Source organism: Platichthys flesus, chromosome 15 (genome assembly GCF_949316205.1).
Source record: "Platichthys flesus chromosome 15, fPlaFle2.1, whole genome shotgun sequence".
NCBI lineage: Eukaryota > Metazoa > Chordata > Actinopteri > Pleuronectiformes > Pleuronectidae > Platichthys > Platichthys flesus.
In genome coordinates this window covers 8,872,639-8,889,183 of record NC_084959.1, presented here as the reverse complement: position 1 = coordinate 8,889,183, position 16,545 = coordinate 8,872,639, and the positions used below count along the sequence as shown (strand labels likewise).

The following is a 16,545-nucleotide window of genomic DNA, read 5'->3' as shown; positions in this document are numbered from 1 at the left end:
TGACACACAGCCTTATGGGTAGGCATAGGCCGAGGTGGAGGGAACAGTCTCAGGGACGCGAGTTAGTTAATCATGTGGAAATAAGAAGCATAACCTAGATTCACACACACACACACACGCGTGCGCACATGCACACATGTGCATGCACACACATGCACACACATAAACACACACCAATATGGGGAAATACATAAACAGGTACCTGCAGTTGATTAATGCCTGAATACAAACTCACGTGTGCACCTCTAATAAACATGGAAGCTCACTCACACACTTTTAAAAACACACTCCTGAGCACACATGCATGAAACTGTGCAGGCACACACACACACACTCACACACATTAAACAACACATTATATAAACGAACCAGAACAAAATAAGGGAATCAAAGTCAAAAACAATGCAACTCCAAATCTAACCACAGATTTTTGTTTTAGGTCCCACCCCCACCATCCCCTCTTCCTCTAACTGCCCTAAACACACACATAGATAAAAAACACTCTCCTGCCTAAATGAGTGTTTCCGTGTGTTGATGGGTAAGACAAAGAGCACAAGTCGCCCAACTCGAGCGTGTGTGCGTGTTTGTGTGTATGTGTGTGGACGTTCTCAGCGCATGTTGTCGGCAGCGGCGTGGGGCGTCTGGTCATCAAAGCAGCGGCGGCGACAGCGAGTGAGTGATAACTGTAGTAAAAGTGCAGTAAACAGTCTGAGTGATGTCGGCTGTCGGTGGGGCCAATTGAGCATGTGACATCAGCCGTGACACATCAGCGGAAAAGCACAACGGTAATGACAGCATCGCCACGCAGCACACTCAGGCTATCTGTTACTGCTTAACAGCCGACACACATGCACACACACACACACACACACACACACACAATGAACATACAGTCATTGATGGGGATAAATCTTCAGCTGCAGTTAGAACCTGCAATTGTTTGAAAATCACTCGTAAGTCAGACAAAATTGTTTCTTTGTGTGTGTGGGTGTGGTTGTGTGTGTGTGTAAGAGTGTAAGTGTGTGTGTTGGGGGGAGGATGCTTATAACTCAAAGCAGAGGAATCCTAGGTGGGACGGTTTGGTTGTAGTTAGGAAGGTGAAAGGTCATGAGCTCGGTTCCCTGGAGGAAGACAACAAACACTCCTGCTCCCAAAGGGAAGAGATCCTGAGCATCATTAAAGCACACACACATGCACACACACACACACACACTTAGACACACACTAATACTCACACTCCATACATCACAAATCATTATAGCATGTAGTCTTATAATGAGGTGGTCACCTTCTAAACCTTCTAAAAACTAATCCCCTGATGTCTTTCTCTCATACTCACCTACCAGCCTCCCCTGAGACCCACCGACTGTGAGGAACTTATAATTAGACACAGGGACACAGACACAGGAGACACAGACTCACACAACACATCTAAATGGTCCACACTTCATGCAAAGTCCAGGGCGCAGCATCCCTATCCCAAGGCCGTGTGAATGTTGATCCATAGTGGACTGTAGATTCACGCCTTAACAACAACATAGAGAAGTAGTTAGTAGTAAAGATTTAGGCTACATCCATACAACTTGTGTTTTTAAACCATATCACTCACATATAGCGCCATATTACTTTTAATCATGTCCATACTAACATCCCTGAAAATGCATATCACATGACGTCTTAAGTAAACTGTGTCCTACGTTTGTGTCCTAGGAGTTTGTCCTACGCATGTCTCCTACGCATGTGTCCTACGCATGCAAGCAGTTGTATCCTTGAAAAATACATAATTTTACTGCACAATAGCTTTTAGAGGAGACAACAGGGTCTGCAACACTATCATCCATGTTGCAGGCTTGCGAATGTTGGTTGTGTTCTTATTGAAGGGGGTCATGTGATAGGAGTCTGAGGAATCCGCGAATGCTACTTTGGGAGTGTCTACTTCATTTGAAACATCTCTGTTTCTGCCCGTTCCGACTAAAAAGTAGTCCTGGAGTTTTCAAACTAAAACGTGGCCAGCTGCGTTTTCACACTTCTCCATTTGAGTGACTCTGAAACTCAGAATCAGTGTCCAGGCCCGTCCCCAGCAGAGGGGATGCTAGATGTTTTCAAATGAAAAATGTCAAAATATAAGCATAAAGTTGTAAGAGGAAAACTGGCAGCGACATGGGGGTGTTTTCAACCGAAAATAAGCAAATCACAGGAATATCAACACGTCTCTCTCTCCATACGAGTCTTCCTCAGAATAACAACTTCTTCAAATCGTCGGACATAATCTAATTGTTATGAGCATGTTGAAATCACCGAGCAGCTCAAAACGTTGCTTCTGGGACGGAATTCTTTATCTGTCTATCTTCCTCTCTCTTTCAGCACAAGCAACAAACACACCGAGTTGCCGCCACCTTTTGGCTCTCGGGGGGCAGCTCCTCATAAAAGCGTGAATTATAAATACTCCGAGAACGGCCGGTTATATTTATGCCGAAGCCTCAGGTCAGAGGGAAGTAATGCAGATTCACAGAAACTGCTTTTCATTTTAAATAAACACCCAGATGATAGCGGCGGGTTTGACACTTGCACTGGCTAACACCTACGCAGCGTGACCCGAGTTCAAGTGTTTCTGCCGCTCTCCCTCCGCTCGGAGAGAAGGACGAGCGGCAGGAAGACGGAGAGAGCGGCATTTAACCTCGGAGGGTCAGACCCAAAAAATCCGGTTGAAATCCTCTGTGATCAATAAGGCCGAGAGATGCACGCACCCACACAGTGCCGTCGCGGTGCACGCATCAACACAAACGCACATTCCTAATAGGCGCACACTCGCTCACAAACCTTAACACTTCAGCAGTGAACGCACACACGCTGAAGAAGAGGTGGCCTCAGCTGTGCTCTCTTCTCCTGCGCGGCTCTAACTGACGGCTAATCGATTAGTGCTTGGTGACCTCTGACCCTGCTAGCTTCCTGTCTGACAGATTACACCTCCGCAGTTCCGTAGGACTGCATTTGCCTCGCTCTTTCTCTCTGCGTCTCCCTCTCTCTCTCTCTCTGTGTTTGTTTGTGTGTGTGTGTGTGTGGTTTGGCTTTTCACTTTCTCCCTCGACAACAAAAACACAAAGAAACGTCTCAAAGAAAGGATGGTCCGTTTCGCAAACCACCGCACATGTGAGCGTGTGTGTTGTCATACTGCACACTTTTAATTGCATGTACTGGGAGGTGGGATGTTTTTGTCAATGCTGGTGCAACACTGTGTGTTTGTTGTTGTTTGGGCGTGTGCTGGGTGTTGCCTTGGCGACACAGACTGTGCGCAGATCAGGCAGCTCTGTCTGGGAGGGTTGATGCATCTGTCTGTGTGTGTGTGTGATTCAGGTATTACTCATATTGTGGGGACCTTAATCTGTTTACAGAGTAACATGATGGGGACTTAAGGGGACAAAAGGCAAGTCCCTGTAACATGAATCGTTGAATGTTATGGTGAAGAATAGGGTTGGGGTTGGCGAGGAAAGTTATGGTTAAGGTTAAATTAAGTGTCCAGGAAATGAATGTAAGTCAAGGCAATGTCCTCTGAAATCATGGAGACTGTGTGTGTGTGTGTGTGTGTGTGTGTGTGTGTGTGTGTGTGTGTGTGTGTGTGTGTGTGTGTGCGTTAGGAGGTAGATAACAATGCCCCTCTCGGCAGGACACTGGTGCTCTCTTCCTGGTCTGCTCTGCACAGGAAACACCGCCCCAACACACACACACACGTACATGCGTGCGCGCACACACACACACGGATATTTATACCTGTGTGGGTTACAATGACTGCACCAGCTCACCCGGCACAGCCCTAACAAAGGGAAACAAGACCTCATTGTGGTCCATGGTGTCCCCCACCACACACACACACAACAGGAGAGTGTAGTGCTTGCAGACTCAGCCGTCCGTTAGATCGGACAAGGTTGGCATTTTTATACCGGCATGGCTATTAATAATGTAATGATGCATGGCCGACACATTCACACTCTCCTCTCCTCTCCTCTCTTTCCTCCCTCCTCCTCTCCAAATTCCTTTTTACAGTTGTACAAACTCTCATACAGTAGGTAAACACACTCCCGCTTGGTCTCCCAAAACACCTCAACCACCAGTTCACTTTGTGGTAAGGGGAAAATTCCCACTCCCATCAGTGTGTCTGTTAATGTGCGTCTGTGTGTGCGCGTGTGTGTATGTGTGTGTGTGTGTGTGTGTTTGTGTGTGTATATGTAGTCTGCAGGGAGTTTCCAGATAAACTAAATTTGTTTGCTTTTTAATGACAGAGCTTAAGATATTCACACACACATAAGCACACACCACCGCTAACCACCTATCATGAATGAGCCGCTCTGTGCTTTTCCTCTTAATACTGCGCGCGTGTGTGTGTGTGTGTGTGTGAGATAGCGAGAGAGAGAGACTAATGACTGTCCAGTAATGGGCGTACAGTAAGAGAGATCTCTGTATGCAGGTACCCAGAAGCCTCCAACCGCAGTCTCATCGTCCACTGGGAGGCTATCCACATACCACACAAATGCACACACAGATACACACAAACACACACGCACCAACACACACGTCGACTAGGCTTTTGTTAGACAGCCAATGAAGAAGTGATCCTGCTCAACAGTAGGTTACATAATCACTGTGAGTTGATCAATCAGTCGAGTCAGTCAGTGCGTTAATTATTCAGTCAGCTAATGAGTCGGTTAGTTAAATGGAAATGACTGATAGAGATTCAGCACAAAGTCGTGTCTCCTGTTCCGCGGTGCTGACATGCAGGCTAACTGTAATACTCTGAAGGGATTTCTCTTAGACCGTGTCAGGTCTACAAATCCCCGGAGTGCTGCACCGTAGCCTGGTTCCAGACCTCGGAATCACTGCCCACATCTCCTCCTATTGCAGCGGTTCAAACAGGTCTGATGTTGTGCCAATATAAGTTATACTGGTTGGAAAAATTATGGCATCACTCAGATAATTGGGGACAGTTATTAGATTTCCAGAGCCACGAAATAAGGCAAGCCTGGATGACACTGATGCAGGTATAAGTATAGACTATGTAATCGACATGTGTGTAAATAAACTACTCTGAGTACTGGTCACAGACGCTCCTGTGTTTACAGTGTGTAGGAATATGGGATATCTATTCAGGGGATTATTCATAATTATGTTTTCATTAGTGTATAATCACCTGGTTGTGTTTTCATTACCTTAGAATGAGTCCTTTACATCGGAATTGGACTGGGGCCATATTCCACGATGTACGCCATATGCTGCAGCACCATGTTTCTACAGCAGCTGAGAACATTTGCCTGAAGGCCATGATAGGCTCTTTTTAATCTCTTTTCCACTGGACAAAAAAAACACTAACATCTAGCTTTTGTCTGCAATGGACACAATCGGCATGTACTCCTGGGTCAAATGACTCTTCAGAAGAAACAGGTTTTCACTGGCTCCGGTAATAAGCAGTGATGGAAACATGACACCTGGGTGATAGCGCTGATTTATTCTTTATTTTGACTTGTCATTGACATTAATGCGACACCTTCATCAGGGCGTGTATTGAACGTCCAGGTGTTGAAACGTGAATAGCCATGTATGTTTGTATACTTCTTGCTGTAAAAATGTTGCTCAAATGTTTTTGATGCCATGCAAGCGGCAACAATGGTAAGATATCAAGGTCAGATAGCTTCTCAGTTCAGACTCAGCACAAGCTCCTCTACTGGCATGGGAAAGGAATCAATCGTCTTTTGAAGTGAGGGATATTACACTTTTGGAGAAAGGGTGAGTTTGCAACTTCACCAATAGATGTCACTAAACCATAAACAGTGAACCTTTAAGCCGCCACGGAGGTCAGTCCAGAATGTATTTTCAGGAAAATGTAATTTCAGAAAATGTCTATTTAGTAAAGACATTTCTTACAAATAAAAGGTTCAATAGATTGTTTATTATTGAGGGCATTGAAATGAATGTAAAATGAAGCAATGTATTCCACTAGTAAGGTTTTTTTAATAGTCCCTCCAATTCTTAAAATTAAATTGAATAACCAGCACAGTTAAGTGTCCTCCTGAATGTTTTCTACAATGAACATAAATCCACTGAACTACTCGCACACAGTATAAAAGTAATTGTACTTTCTGGCAACATGCTGCCTCTTAGAGTGAACGAGGCATCGTATCGGCTTCGACAGGAGCAGATGGGGTAAATGTGTGTGTGTGTGCGTGCATGCGTGCGTGTGTGTGTGTGTGTGTGTGTGTGTGTGAGGCCATCATGTCTGAGTTTGTAGCTTTTAGGGTAACGTGATCCCTGCCTAAGGGTGTGTGTGTGTGTGTGTTGGGGAGGGGTGTATAGTGGGACACAGGAGCAGGAAGGGAGGATGAGGGAGGTGAAAGAGGAGGAAAGGGGGATGATAGAAAGAGGAAAAGGAGGGGGGTTGACATCCACATATTACACATCTGCGTGGACCCTCTCCAGTCATAGCCCATGGCTGTTCAGTATATTCACCAAACCCATTGCTATAAAACATAGGACGACAGGGGAGGATGAAAAATGTATGCTATCCTCAGCCCCTCCATCTCTGTTTTTGAAAATCAATATCAAACACACACAAAAACAGAGACATAGATAAATGTAGATATTAATAAAAGATAGATAAATAAAGCAGAGGGAAATGAAAGAGGGAAGATGGAAAGATAACCACTTCCCTGGGATTGACCACACAACATCCAGCCCTGACCCTGAACGAGTCAAGAACAGTTCATTGAGACAGTTAGTCGACAAAAAAAGTGTGTGTGTCTGTGTGCATGGGTGTGCGTGTGCCTGTGTGTGTGTGTATGTGTGTGTGTTTGTGTGTGAGTGCGTGCATGCTCGAATGCCTGCCTGTGTGTATGTCCATTAAATCGGGCAGTTAAACTAAATCAGCGAGTAATGTGAATGCCGAGATTCTAAATGTTAGGACAGGTGCCGGCTGAGATACTAAATGAGAGAAATGAATAAAACATACTCCTCTCACTCTCACTCTCTCTCCCCCCTTTCTCTCCCTCTCTCTCACCCACTCATATACAGAGCGCCACACACACACACACACACACACACACACACACACACACACACACACACACACACACACAAGCACAAACAGTGAGAGAAGTGAAAGCTGACATTAAGTCGATGATATGAATAATTCTCAATGGTCCTGATCTCCAAGCAACAGCTGACCTTTAACACAAGAAGTGATTGTGCAATGTGAGAGGTTGCACATTTAATAACACCCTCAACTACCCCCCCAAAAAAATTACTGAGTTTAAACAGACCATTTCCCACTTTTAATTATCCAAAGAGAAAAGTAAAAATTGGAACAAACACCTCGCAGCCAGTGACCCAAATGTCCGGTAGCTCTGTGTCACAGGTGAGGAAGAAAAAACAAGGAAGTCCAGGTTTCTTCTCATCCAACAGCACATTGACTCACAGTCCTCACAAAGTCTGGACCAACCCAAGAACAGCAGAAAATCTCAGACCTCCACCAAGGCCCAACAGTACCATTCAACAGGCCTTACGCTATCTCAGCTAAACAATAGCGTTAGTTTCAGGTTTGTAGCACAATTTGTGACCATACACCAATTCATGGTCTGTTTGTAGTCATCTTATCAGAAACGTAAATAAATGACACTGAAACTTCAAATATCTCCTTCGTCGTACATCATAATTTGGGTAACTTATAGAATATTGAAAATATTTACAACGTGCGGTGGGAAAGTATTCGTGGCATGATCGCCATATATTGTGGTCATGCCGATATATATATAAGATGTGAGTTTGAAAGGATGACGAGCCGAAGAAAAGGAGGGCAGAGAAGGAGAGGAGAGATGAGGACGGGTCAAGAAAGGAGGCGGCATAATATCTTACTGTCTATTTTAGATGTGTGTGTGTGTTTGTGTGTGTGTGTGTGTCTGTGTGTGTTAGACAGTGACAGTTGAGCGAACAGTGACATACCAGGTTGGCAGAGATATTTTGGTAACTAGGACAAAAGAGAGCGAGAGAGAGAGAGAGAGCGAAAGAGAGAGAGAGAGAGAGATAGTGAAGAAGACAAAGGCAGAAAAGATGAAGAGATCGTTTAGAAGATCCCCCCTCGCTCCCTCTGTTGCCTTTCTTCACCTCCGCCTCCTCCCCCTCTCCCTCCTCATCCATCTGATTGACAGAGCCCCCCCTCCTCCCCCACCCTGCGCTCTTTGATTGACAGGACTCCCCAGACTGAGGCTCTTATCCCCCGAAACAAACGCTGCTCTTCTCCTCCTCACCTCTTCCCTCTCCTCCGCCTGCCAAGACGAGCTTCCACTCTCCCTCTCTCCTCCTCTTACTCCTCTTTTGCTAGCCTTTTATTCTTCCTTGTCCTTATCACCTCCTCTTCCATTCCTTTCTCCATCCTTTTCTCCGTCCTCTCTTTCCCAACATCTCTTCCTCGAGCTGTGACCCCTCTTAACCCTATACATTACACTCACACATGCGCGCACACACACACAACCGCGCGCACACAGAGGGAACCCCTTAAACCCTTCAGGCTTATGTGGGCCCCTTCAGACTTTGGGACGACACACACTGGTACCCATAACCCCCCCAACACTCACACAGAATATCGCACACTTTCAAAATCGCCTTCCTCAAGTCCTGACACTGATCTAAGCCCTGAGCACACACAGGCTGAGACTATAACCCCCCGAAACCACACACACACTCACACACACACACACACACACACACAGCCTGAGCCCATTAAGCCAATCGCAGAAGTCTAAACAGGCAGCGAGCTGAGCAGTGAGGTAGGTAACCCCTCAGGGCCACAGAGAGAGTAAAACGAAGTCAAAGGAAGAAAAGGAGAGAGGGACAGGAAGGGAGGGAGGGAGCGATAGAAGCGGAGAGAGGTGGGTGAAAGAGAGGGTGAGGCAGAGAGACGCAGAAAGAGAGAGATGAGGATGGGGAAGTTGAGGTGTTAGAAGGACGAAGAAACAGAAAAAAAGCCGAGATGATGAGGATCTTGAGTGACTGAGAAAAGACAGTAAGAGACACAAGGAGGAACTGAATGGCTCACTCTCACTCACACTCTCACACACACACACACACATACACATACAGAGGAGCAGAGTGGATGTGGCTCTTTAGGAGTCAAGCAGGCGTATGATGGGATATCGTTGCATGTCGTTAACCCTATATTAACCCTGAGAGGCAGCGGGACACTCACTGCGCTACAACATGGATTAACTGGGCCACACACACACACACACACACACACACACACACAAGCGCGATGGGTTGCTGTCAGTCACACACATACACACACAAGGACTGATATCCTCAGGGATACTATGCAATGACCTGTCAATCACATGCAAACACCCTTTTCTCCATTCCTCAAACCAGTTTGTTCCCACAAATGAAATGACATTCGTCTATTTATGTAATTTTGTTCACTTTGTGCATCTCCTGTTATAGACGACATCATGGAGCCCGGGTAGGCATACTTTAAGACAGAAATGTTGATTTTTTTTTAAGTTAAGATCTCTACGGATTATCCCGGGGCTCTCCCTTCAGAGTCACTAAACTTCTTTTCACCTCGAGCATCTAAGACAAACTTTTAAAGCTCATTTATGCTCAACTTTAGGTTATATAACCAACTGAGCCCTCCGTCCGTAATCTGTGTTCCTATCGTCCTTCTTTGTCCACCTCTGCTGAAAGCTTTCAGATTCCAACCATGACTGAACTAATTGAAGCAAGTTGGTTGATTGGGACCTCCCTGTTTACTCGTTCTTTAGAGGTACGTTATTCCAACTTCCTCCTTTGGCGACATGTTCATTGCTGTCAGAAACGCTGGGCTCTGCACTGCCCTCTAGTGAATGTATCGCTTAACAGCCATGCCAACATAAAGGACGTAAAGAGACATAAGGGATGTTCGCATGTTAAGGCAGCATAAATGAGCCTCAACATTTATAGGGCACCTTCAAAACAGCCGTAAACAAACAAAACTTTTCCTCTGCCCCAATGAACAACTGGGGTTTGACCTGATATACGACACGTGACTTACATTTACATGATTAACACACATATGTCTTCTTTGAGCTATGTCAAATGGATAGACGGAGCTATCTATATGCCACAATTCATCCAACATAAACAATATACAGCTTTATCTTGAATTGTGTAGCAACCAGGGGCAAAGGACAAATAGCTTCCACTTAGCATCCGCAAGTCCTGGATGCAACTGTCCTGTTCTCCAGGATTCTGTAACAGGGCGACGTTCCAATGCAGAACTCAAAATCCACCACAATGGAAACACAAGTCAGAGCTTTTCTGGAACAGCCCTCACACAGTCCCCCCCTGACTGGAACATCACTGAGAGTCTGCGGGTAGATCTCAGAGCTGAAAGTGATCTGCAGGAAGTTCCGAACTAGAAAGACTCGTAGCTGGCAACGGCAAGAGTTCGCAAACTGCAATTTCCCTTTCACAAGTTCAGGAAATAGAAAAGGAACAGAGCACGTTAAAGGATTCTTTTTGAAGTCCGTTTGCTGCAGGGGTTGTGTTTGCCTTGTTTTCACCTCAAAAGTCAACAAAATATATAATTTGCGCGGGGGTGCCCAAAAGTTGCGTATACGAGGGCATCTTAACCATCTTAACATGTTCCTGTTTACAAGCGCTGACACACTTACAGCTCTTGTTTTGACTTTGTCTCTCTCTCTCTCTCCACATGTTTGGGTTGGAGAGCAGAGATCCAGATGTTAAACTGAGAGGCTGTGAACCACTGCGGAGTGGGGGAAATGGGGGGGTGGGGGGGGGGTTACAGGAAGTATCCCACGGTATCCACGGTAACCTTGACATTCCATCCTGACCAAGTTCCCTGACATCTCCCACAATTCACTCCGCTCCTCTCTCGCAGCGATGAAACACACGCACACACACGCACACACTGACTGACCTTATGCGTTTCAGCAGCGAGGAAATGCTGCAACTCTCTTACTTTGTCTCTTGACTTCCTGTCCACATTTGAAGTGGGCATGTGACTCGTTGTACAGATCAATAACAGATCTGCTTGTGACCAAATATCTGATCAACAACGTGAATAGAAAGTGACAGTCTCACTTACATCAGCCTCGACCCACATGGATGCAATCTTACGATTAGTTGTTCTGCACAGCTCTGAGATCAGCAAGAAAACTGGGTGAGCTGCATACAACTACCACACATATTAAGCTTATATATCTACTGTCTTTGTGTCTAATATATCACTTATTCTTTCTATTTATGGCCCAACCCAATACACAGCCATCCAACCATTCACTCACACACACACACAATAGATATAGACAGTCACACACCTTCCAGGCAAATATATAATGGCACGTAAGCTGAGATGTCTGAGATAGCTAACAACTAGCAACTAGCTACTATAAAGTCCTGCTCCCATTTGAAGCCTCTTGGACACGCACACACACACACGTGCACACACGCACACACACACACGCGCAAACTGATATTTATGCTCTTTTAAATGCTGCCATCAAAGCTCACTTTGAGACACACATGTTTATCCACTTCATATGATTTCTTCAAAAATAAGTGGGGGAGTTGAGATAGAGGAGAAGAGGAGAAGAGGAGAAGAGGAGAAGAGGAGAGGAGAATTAAAAATGTTCTTATCATTATCCATGATATAGATAAAAATGTGTTTCAGATAAAAAAATATGTTTGAGTTACAAATGAGGTCGAAATGTTAAAATATATTGCACAACACATGTACAATGACACATAGAACTTGTTTTGATTTGAATGGATAAATACAAACATCAATGTATCTATGTTTGACCTCAGAAGAAAGTTGTGTTATGCTTCCAAAAAAACACTTTGCTTTGGTTTTTTGGCAGTTTAACAACAAAACATAACTTTTACACCGTCAACAGTCTCAGCTGTCAGAACTGCAGTAAATCTCGGCGTCGGGGTCACGACCTTGCTCCTCCAAAATGCAGAAAATTGGGAACTGAGAGAAAAGACCTGAAACTTAAGCTGCTCTCAGACATGCACTGAACTCTGCAGTTCTGTGGACTTTCTCTGCCTGGCCTCCTGGTATAGAAATCGATGTGCGAACACAGCAGGGGATCCCCCGCTGTGTTCACCTCGAGCAAACGGGGAGGGGGTTGATGCAATTCTTACAAGCATTGTGTATGTGTGAAAGACAAACTCTGCATAAACCCTGTTGCAAATTCTCCGGACTTTACCCGCAGGTCATGTCTGAAAACGGCTTATGATGACAATGTAATTTGAGATTGTTAATGGGATTTGTAAAAAGGTCCGAAAACCATTGTGACACTAACCTGTGATCATTGAATTGATATGACTGTTTCAAACAGAAAGTCATGAGCTGATACCGGGTATATGGTGTTTAGTTTGTGCTGGAGGGCAACACAAATCTGTCTTTATCAAGAAATTGTATGAATATTTTCATAAAATCTTAATTTCATACCCCACACTTGCAGATAAACTTCTGTATTTCGTATTTAAATCAGGTTTGACCTTCTGTCAGTTGTCGGAGGATGAAAATCAGTCACGGTTTCACCTCTCCCCTTGTCAATTACTCACTATCAGAAACACACACGTGCACACAGAGGAACCCGCTCGCAGAGGGTTAAAACAACTGCCGAGAACAAATCAGATTAAAATGAGGTTGGATCTCATTTCAGTTTTTCTCTGTCACTTTTTTTTTTTTTCTTTGTTCGTGACCCATTTTTCTGTGCTGCTGCTGCTGCAGGAGAGAGGCAGAGAAAAAAGAGAGGAGGGGGAGTGAGGGAGGGATAACTTCAGTCCTTCATCTCACAAGACAGACAGGCAGGAAGAAAGAAGGAGACAGACAGACAGACAGGAGTGGCAGTGAAAACGGCAGACAACTCCTGCTCGTAAACACCTTTGTGTTTTGCCTTGCGTGGTGGAAACGCACACTGATCTGAGCGCTGTTTGTTCTGGAGGTGTCCAAAAGTGCACGTGTCTGTGCACAAGCCTGACAGACACGAGGTAGTGAGGGAGTGTCCCCCTTGCACAGGTCAGTGTTGATATTACTGCACTGCACATGTGTAGGTAAGTAAACCGTGTGTGTGTGTGTGTGAGTGTGTGTGTGTGTGTGTGTGTGTGTGTGTGTGTGTGTGTGTGTGTGTGTGTGTGTGTGTGTGTGTGTGTGTGTGTGTATGTGTGTGTGTGTGTAAGTGTGCGTATGTTCACCCTCATGAATGTGTGCGTGCATGTGAGTGGACCTTTAATTCTCTCTTAGTATAAATGTTTCAATCTGTCTTCCTTCCGCGGCCGTTGATTTTATCTGAAGAGCATCTCATTTCAGGAGTGACGGCCGCCATTCAAACACAGTCCCCTTCCAGTGTGTGTGAGTGTGTGAGTGAGTGTGTGTGTGTGTGTGTGTGTGTGTGTGCGTGTGTGTGTGTGTGCAGAAGAGAGAGAGCGAGAGAGAGACAGACGGTACCTGTCGATGATAACGGGGTCTGAGGGTGTCTCATTACGGTTTCCACAGCTCTTCTTGTCACAGCACCGACTGAAAGAAGAAAAGAGAAAAGACGTCAGGGCAGAGGAAGACAAGAGTGAAACCCTGGGAACATACAGTACATTATATCCAGGTATATTCTGCATAAAGGAGAGCGTTACATTATGTGCTTCGCTTGTGGTATAAATTCGGTATCACCAAATTCTCCGAAATTGGTCAAATCTGTCAAAAAAAAAGGGCAAAAGGGAGTTTTACTGAAAGTCCCTCATGCTGAGTAACTCTGGGTTAGACTTCAAAAGAGAAAGATCTGATAAAACTGCACTACACGTTCAGAGACTAGACAGTGAACTTGTCCTTCAGTGATGTGCTCCGAAACCCTGCTACACCTTAGCAACTCAGATTCAGAGGTTTTTATACAGTCACCATCGAATCTGTGGCTGAATCAAAGCTCTGAAGAATATTTAATCTCAAAACAATTACAATACAGTTTGTTACAAAACCTTTTAGCCAAAGAAAGTGATAAAAGATGTCTGGTTTTAATTACCAATATAACTTTTATATAAATTTGAATCTTTGTATAATTTTGGTCACATCGTCCAGAACGAGCAGAGAAACTTTATACAAACTATTCAGGCAATAATTAGTCCAGCAGCCTCTTTCTATAGAAACATTTGTGAAAAAAGCTTTAAAATCTATTGCATTTCAGATTGAGATTGGTGCTTTGACTGTTTGTTCAGAAGAAATGTTAAAAATACTATAACAGAAGTCACCTTGATGTCTATCTGTGCCTCAGGGGCGTCTCTTTTAGATCTGGAGGAACAACCTTTAGTCGTTTCACGCCAGTACAGATTCACTTACTGCTTATTTCGATGTGAACTTTAATTTTGAGAGTAGAGCTGTTGTGGATGTGTTTTCAAATACGACATGACAACTTTCCCTGCATCCTAATGATACTGATGAGCAGGTGAGGTGGGGGCGACTCAAGAGGTCTGAGGAACGGGGTTGGGGGGAGATAAACACACACACACACTAGAAAAACCTGGTGTGCGCAAAATTCACACATGTGTCTGTCTTCCTTGCATGCATCAATTATGAATGAAGGTGTAAGCATGAGGGGGGAGGAGAAAGCCGGGGGGGGGGGCGGGAGCAGTTGTAAAGAGTGAAAGGCTGAGCGTGGGAGGGAAAGCTAAAACAAGAGGGTGAGAGGGAGAGGAAGAGTGGGATGGGGTTTGGGTGGGAAGGAGAGGAAGGGGAGACGTCTCAGGTTTCCCACCCGTCACAGATGGCAGAGGTAAAAAGAAAGAGACTGATACGTTACACCTCACACATTGTCTCCGCTGTTTGCTGCTCTCTCTCTCTCTCTCTCTCTCTCTCTCTCTCTCTTTCTCTCTCACCCTGATCTCCCTGTCATTTCCTTTCTGCTGCTCTATGATCTGGGTCACCACACGGCCCCATCGGAGGAGAGCGAGAGAACCAGAGCGAGGGTAGAGGGGAGGCAAGATAAAGGAATGGGAAAATATAGTGAGGAGCAAAAGGGGGGGAGGAAAGAGGACAGCCGAGACTGGTGAGAGGCGGGAGACGGGAGGCAGGGGAGGATGGGTGAGGGTGGGGAGGGGAGGGGAGGAGGGAGAGGAGAAGGAGTGGAGGATGTTATAAATGGAGGGGTAGTGGGAAGGAAAACGAGGGGCGGGATGGGGGTAATGTAGCACTTATTTCTCTGGATCCTGGTGATCTAATCATCTTCTCTCCCCCTGCATCCCCCTCCTCCTCCTTCTCCTCCTCACACACACACACACACACAGACACACACACACAAACGCACGCACACAAGCACACACGCACACACGCACACACGCACAGAGTCATGTCTCCATGGCTTCAGGGGACATTGACTCACATTAATTTCCTGGAGACTAACCTTTACCATATCCACTATTTTCCTAACCCTAAACTTAAACTTAAACTTAAATTTGAACCTTAACTTAACCTAACCTTAAAACATATCATCACCTCAAAATATCAATACTTATGTAATGGGGACATGCTTTTTGTTCCCATTTGGAAAAATATAACAATTAACCCTCTATCTTTGAGTATAAAACCCTTTGATAAACTAAAGATATCAGCATTTGTTAACCAACAATTCTCTACAAACAGAAATATAAAATGCAAATAACATTTCTATAACATGCATGACGCGGTGCAGTCCAGACAGAGGCTGTCAACGGCTCTAGAGGAAAACGTGTCAATATCTGGTGCCAGGGCCCCAACCAGGTTTCCGTCGCAGGTCTGTGTGGTGGCAGATTGGCTGGGAGCATATGGCTAATAGTCCCACCATGACAATGAACCACACTGATTAATGGACGCCCTGAGCTCATTGTGTGTGCACGCTACGTTGTGTGTTGCGGTGAGGGCCCCCGCTGCACAATCAGCATGTGAGAACACGAGGCAACAGCCGTAACTTTGACCTCAGCGGCTGCTGCAGACAAGCAGAAGTTACTGTTTGAATAATCCTGCCGGACAGGAGCCGGGTGGAGGCCTCACCAGTTCATGTGTCCTGTACAGAACGATTAATGCATCTCTGAAACTCATTCCCCGCATGATGAACAACAATGATTTACAGTAAAGATCTGTTGCCAAACACAATTTATGTATGAATTCCGAGCAAATCACATCAGACTCTCGATACGTTTTCCATAAACCTTTGCAGCTGAACCGCCTGAGGAATAAGCAGCGAGCTATAGAATAAAATATTAGTGCGCCTGATTTCATGGTTAAATTCCCTGCTTGTGCATACAGATGAGCCTCAATTTATATTGTTACACTTAAAGTTGTTCAGTGACAAGGTCAGGGAATAAGAACAACTTAATTCATGTGCTAAATTTGAATTTTTATAACCGGTGTGCACGAGCGAGTGTGCATATGCATACTTCTTTGTGAGTATACAGCGAGTGTGTGTGTGTGTGTGTGTGTGTGTGTATGTGTTTGGTTGTGTGTGCGTGCGGCCATGTGTGAGTCCCTGCCTATATTTT

At 45.1% G+C, this 16,545-nt stretch overlaps 1 protein-coding gene across 1 annotated transcript in view; it reads right to left on the bottom strand.

Moving 5' to 3' along the window:
- LOC133970063 (transcription factor COE1-A-like) overlaps positions 1 to 16,545 on the bottom strand; it is a 94,490-nt gene that overhangs the window by 66,243 nt on the left and 11,702 nt on the right. Inside the window, exon 6 of the mRNA XM_062406880.1 lies at positions 13,496 to 13,564. Coding sequence (XP_062262864.1) covers positions 13,496 to 13,564 — 69 coding nt within the window. The remainder of the gene's footprint in view (positions 1 to 13,495; positions 13,565 to 16,545) is intronic.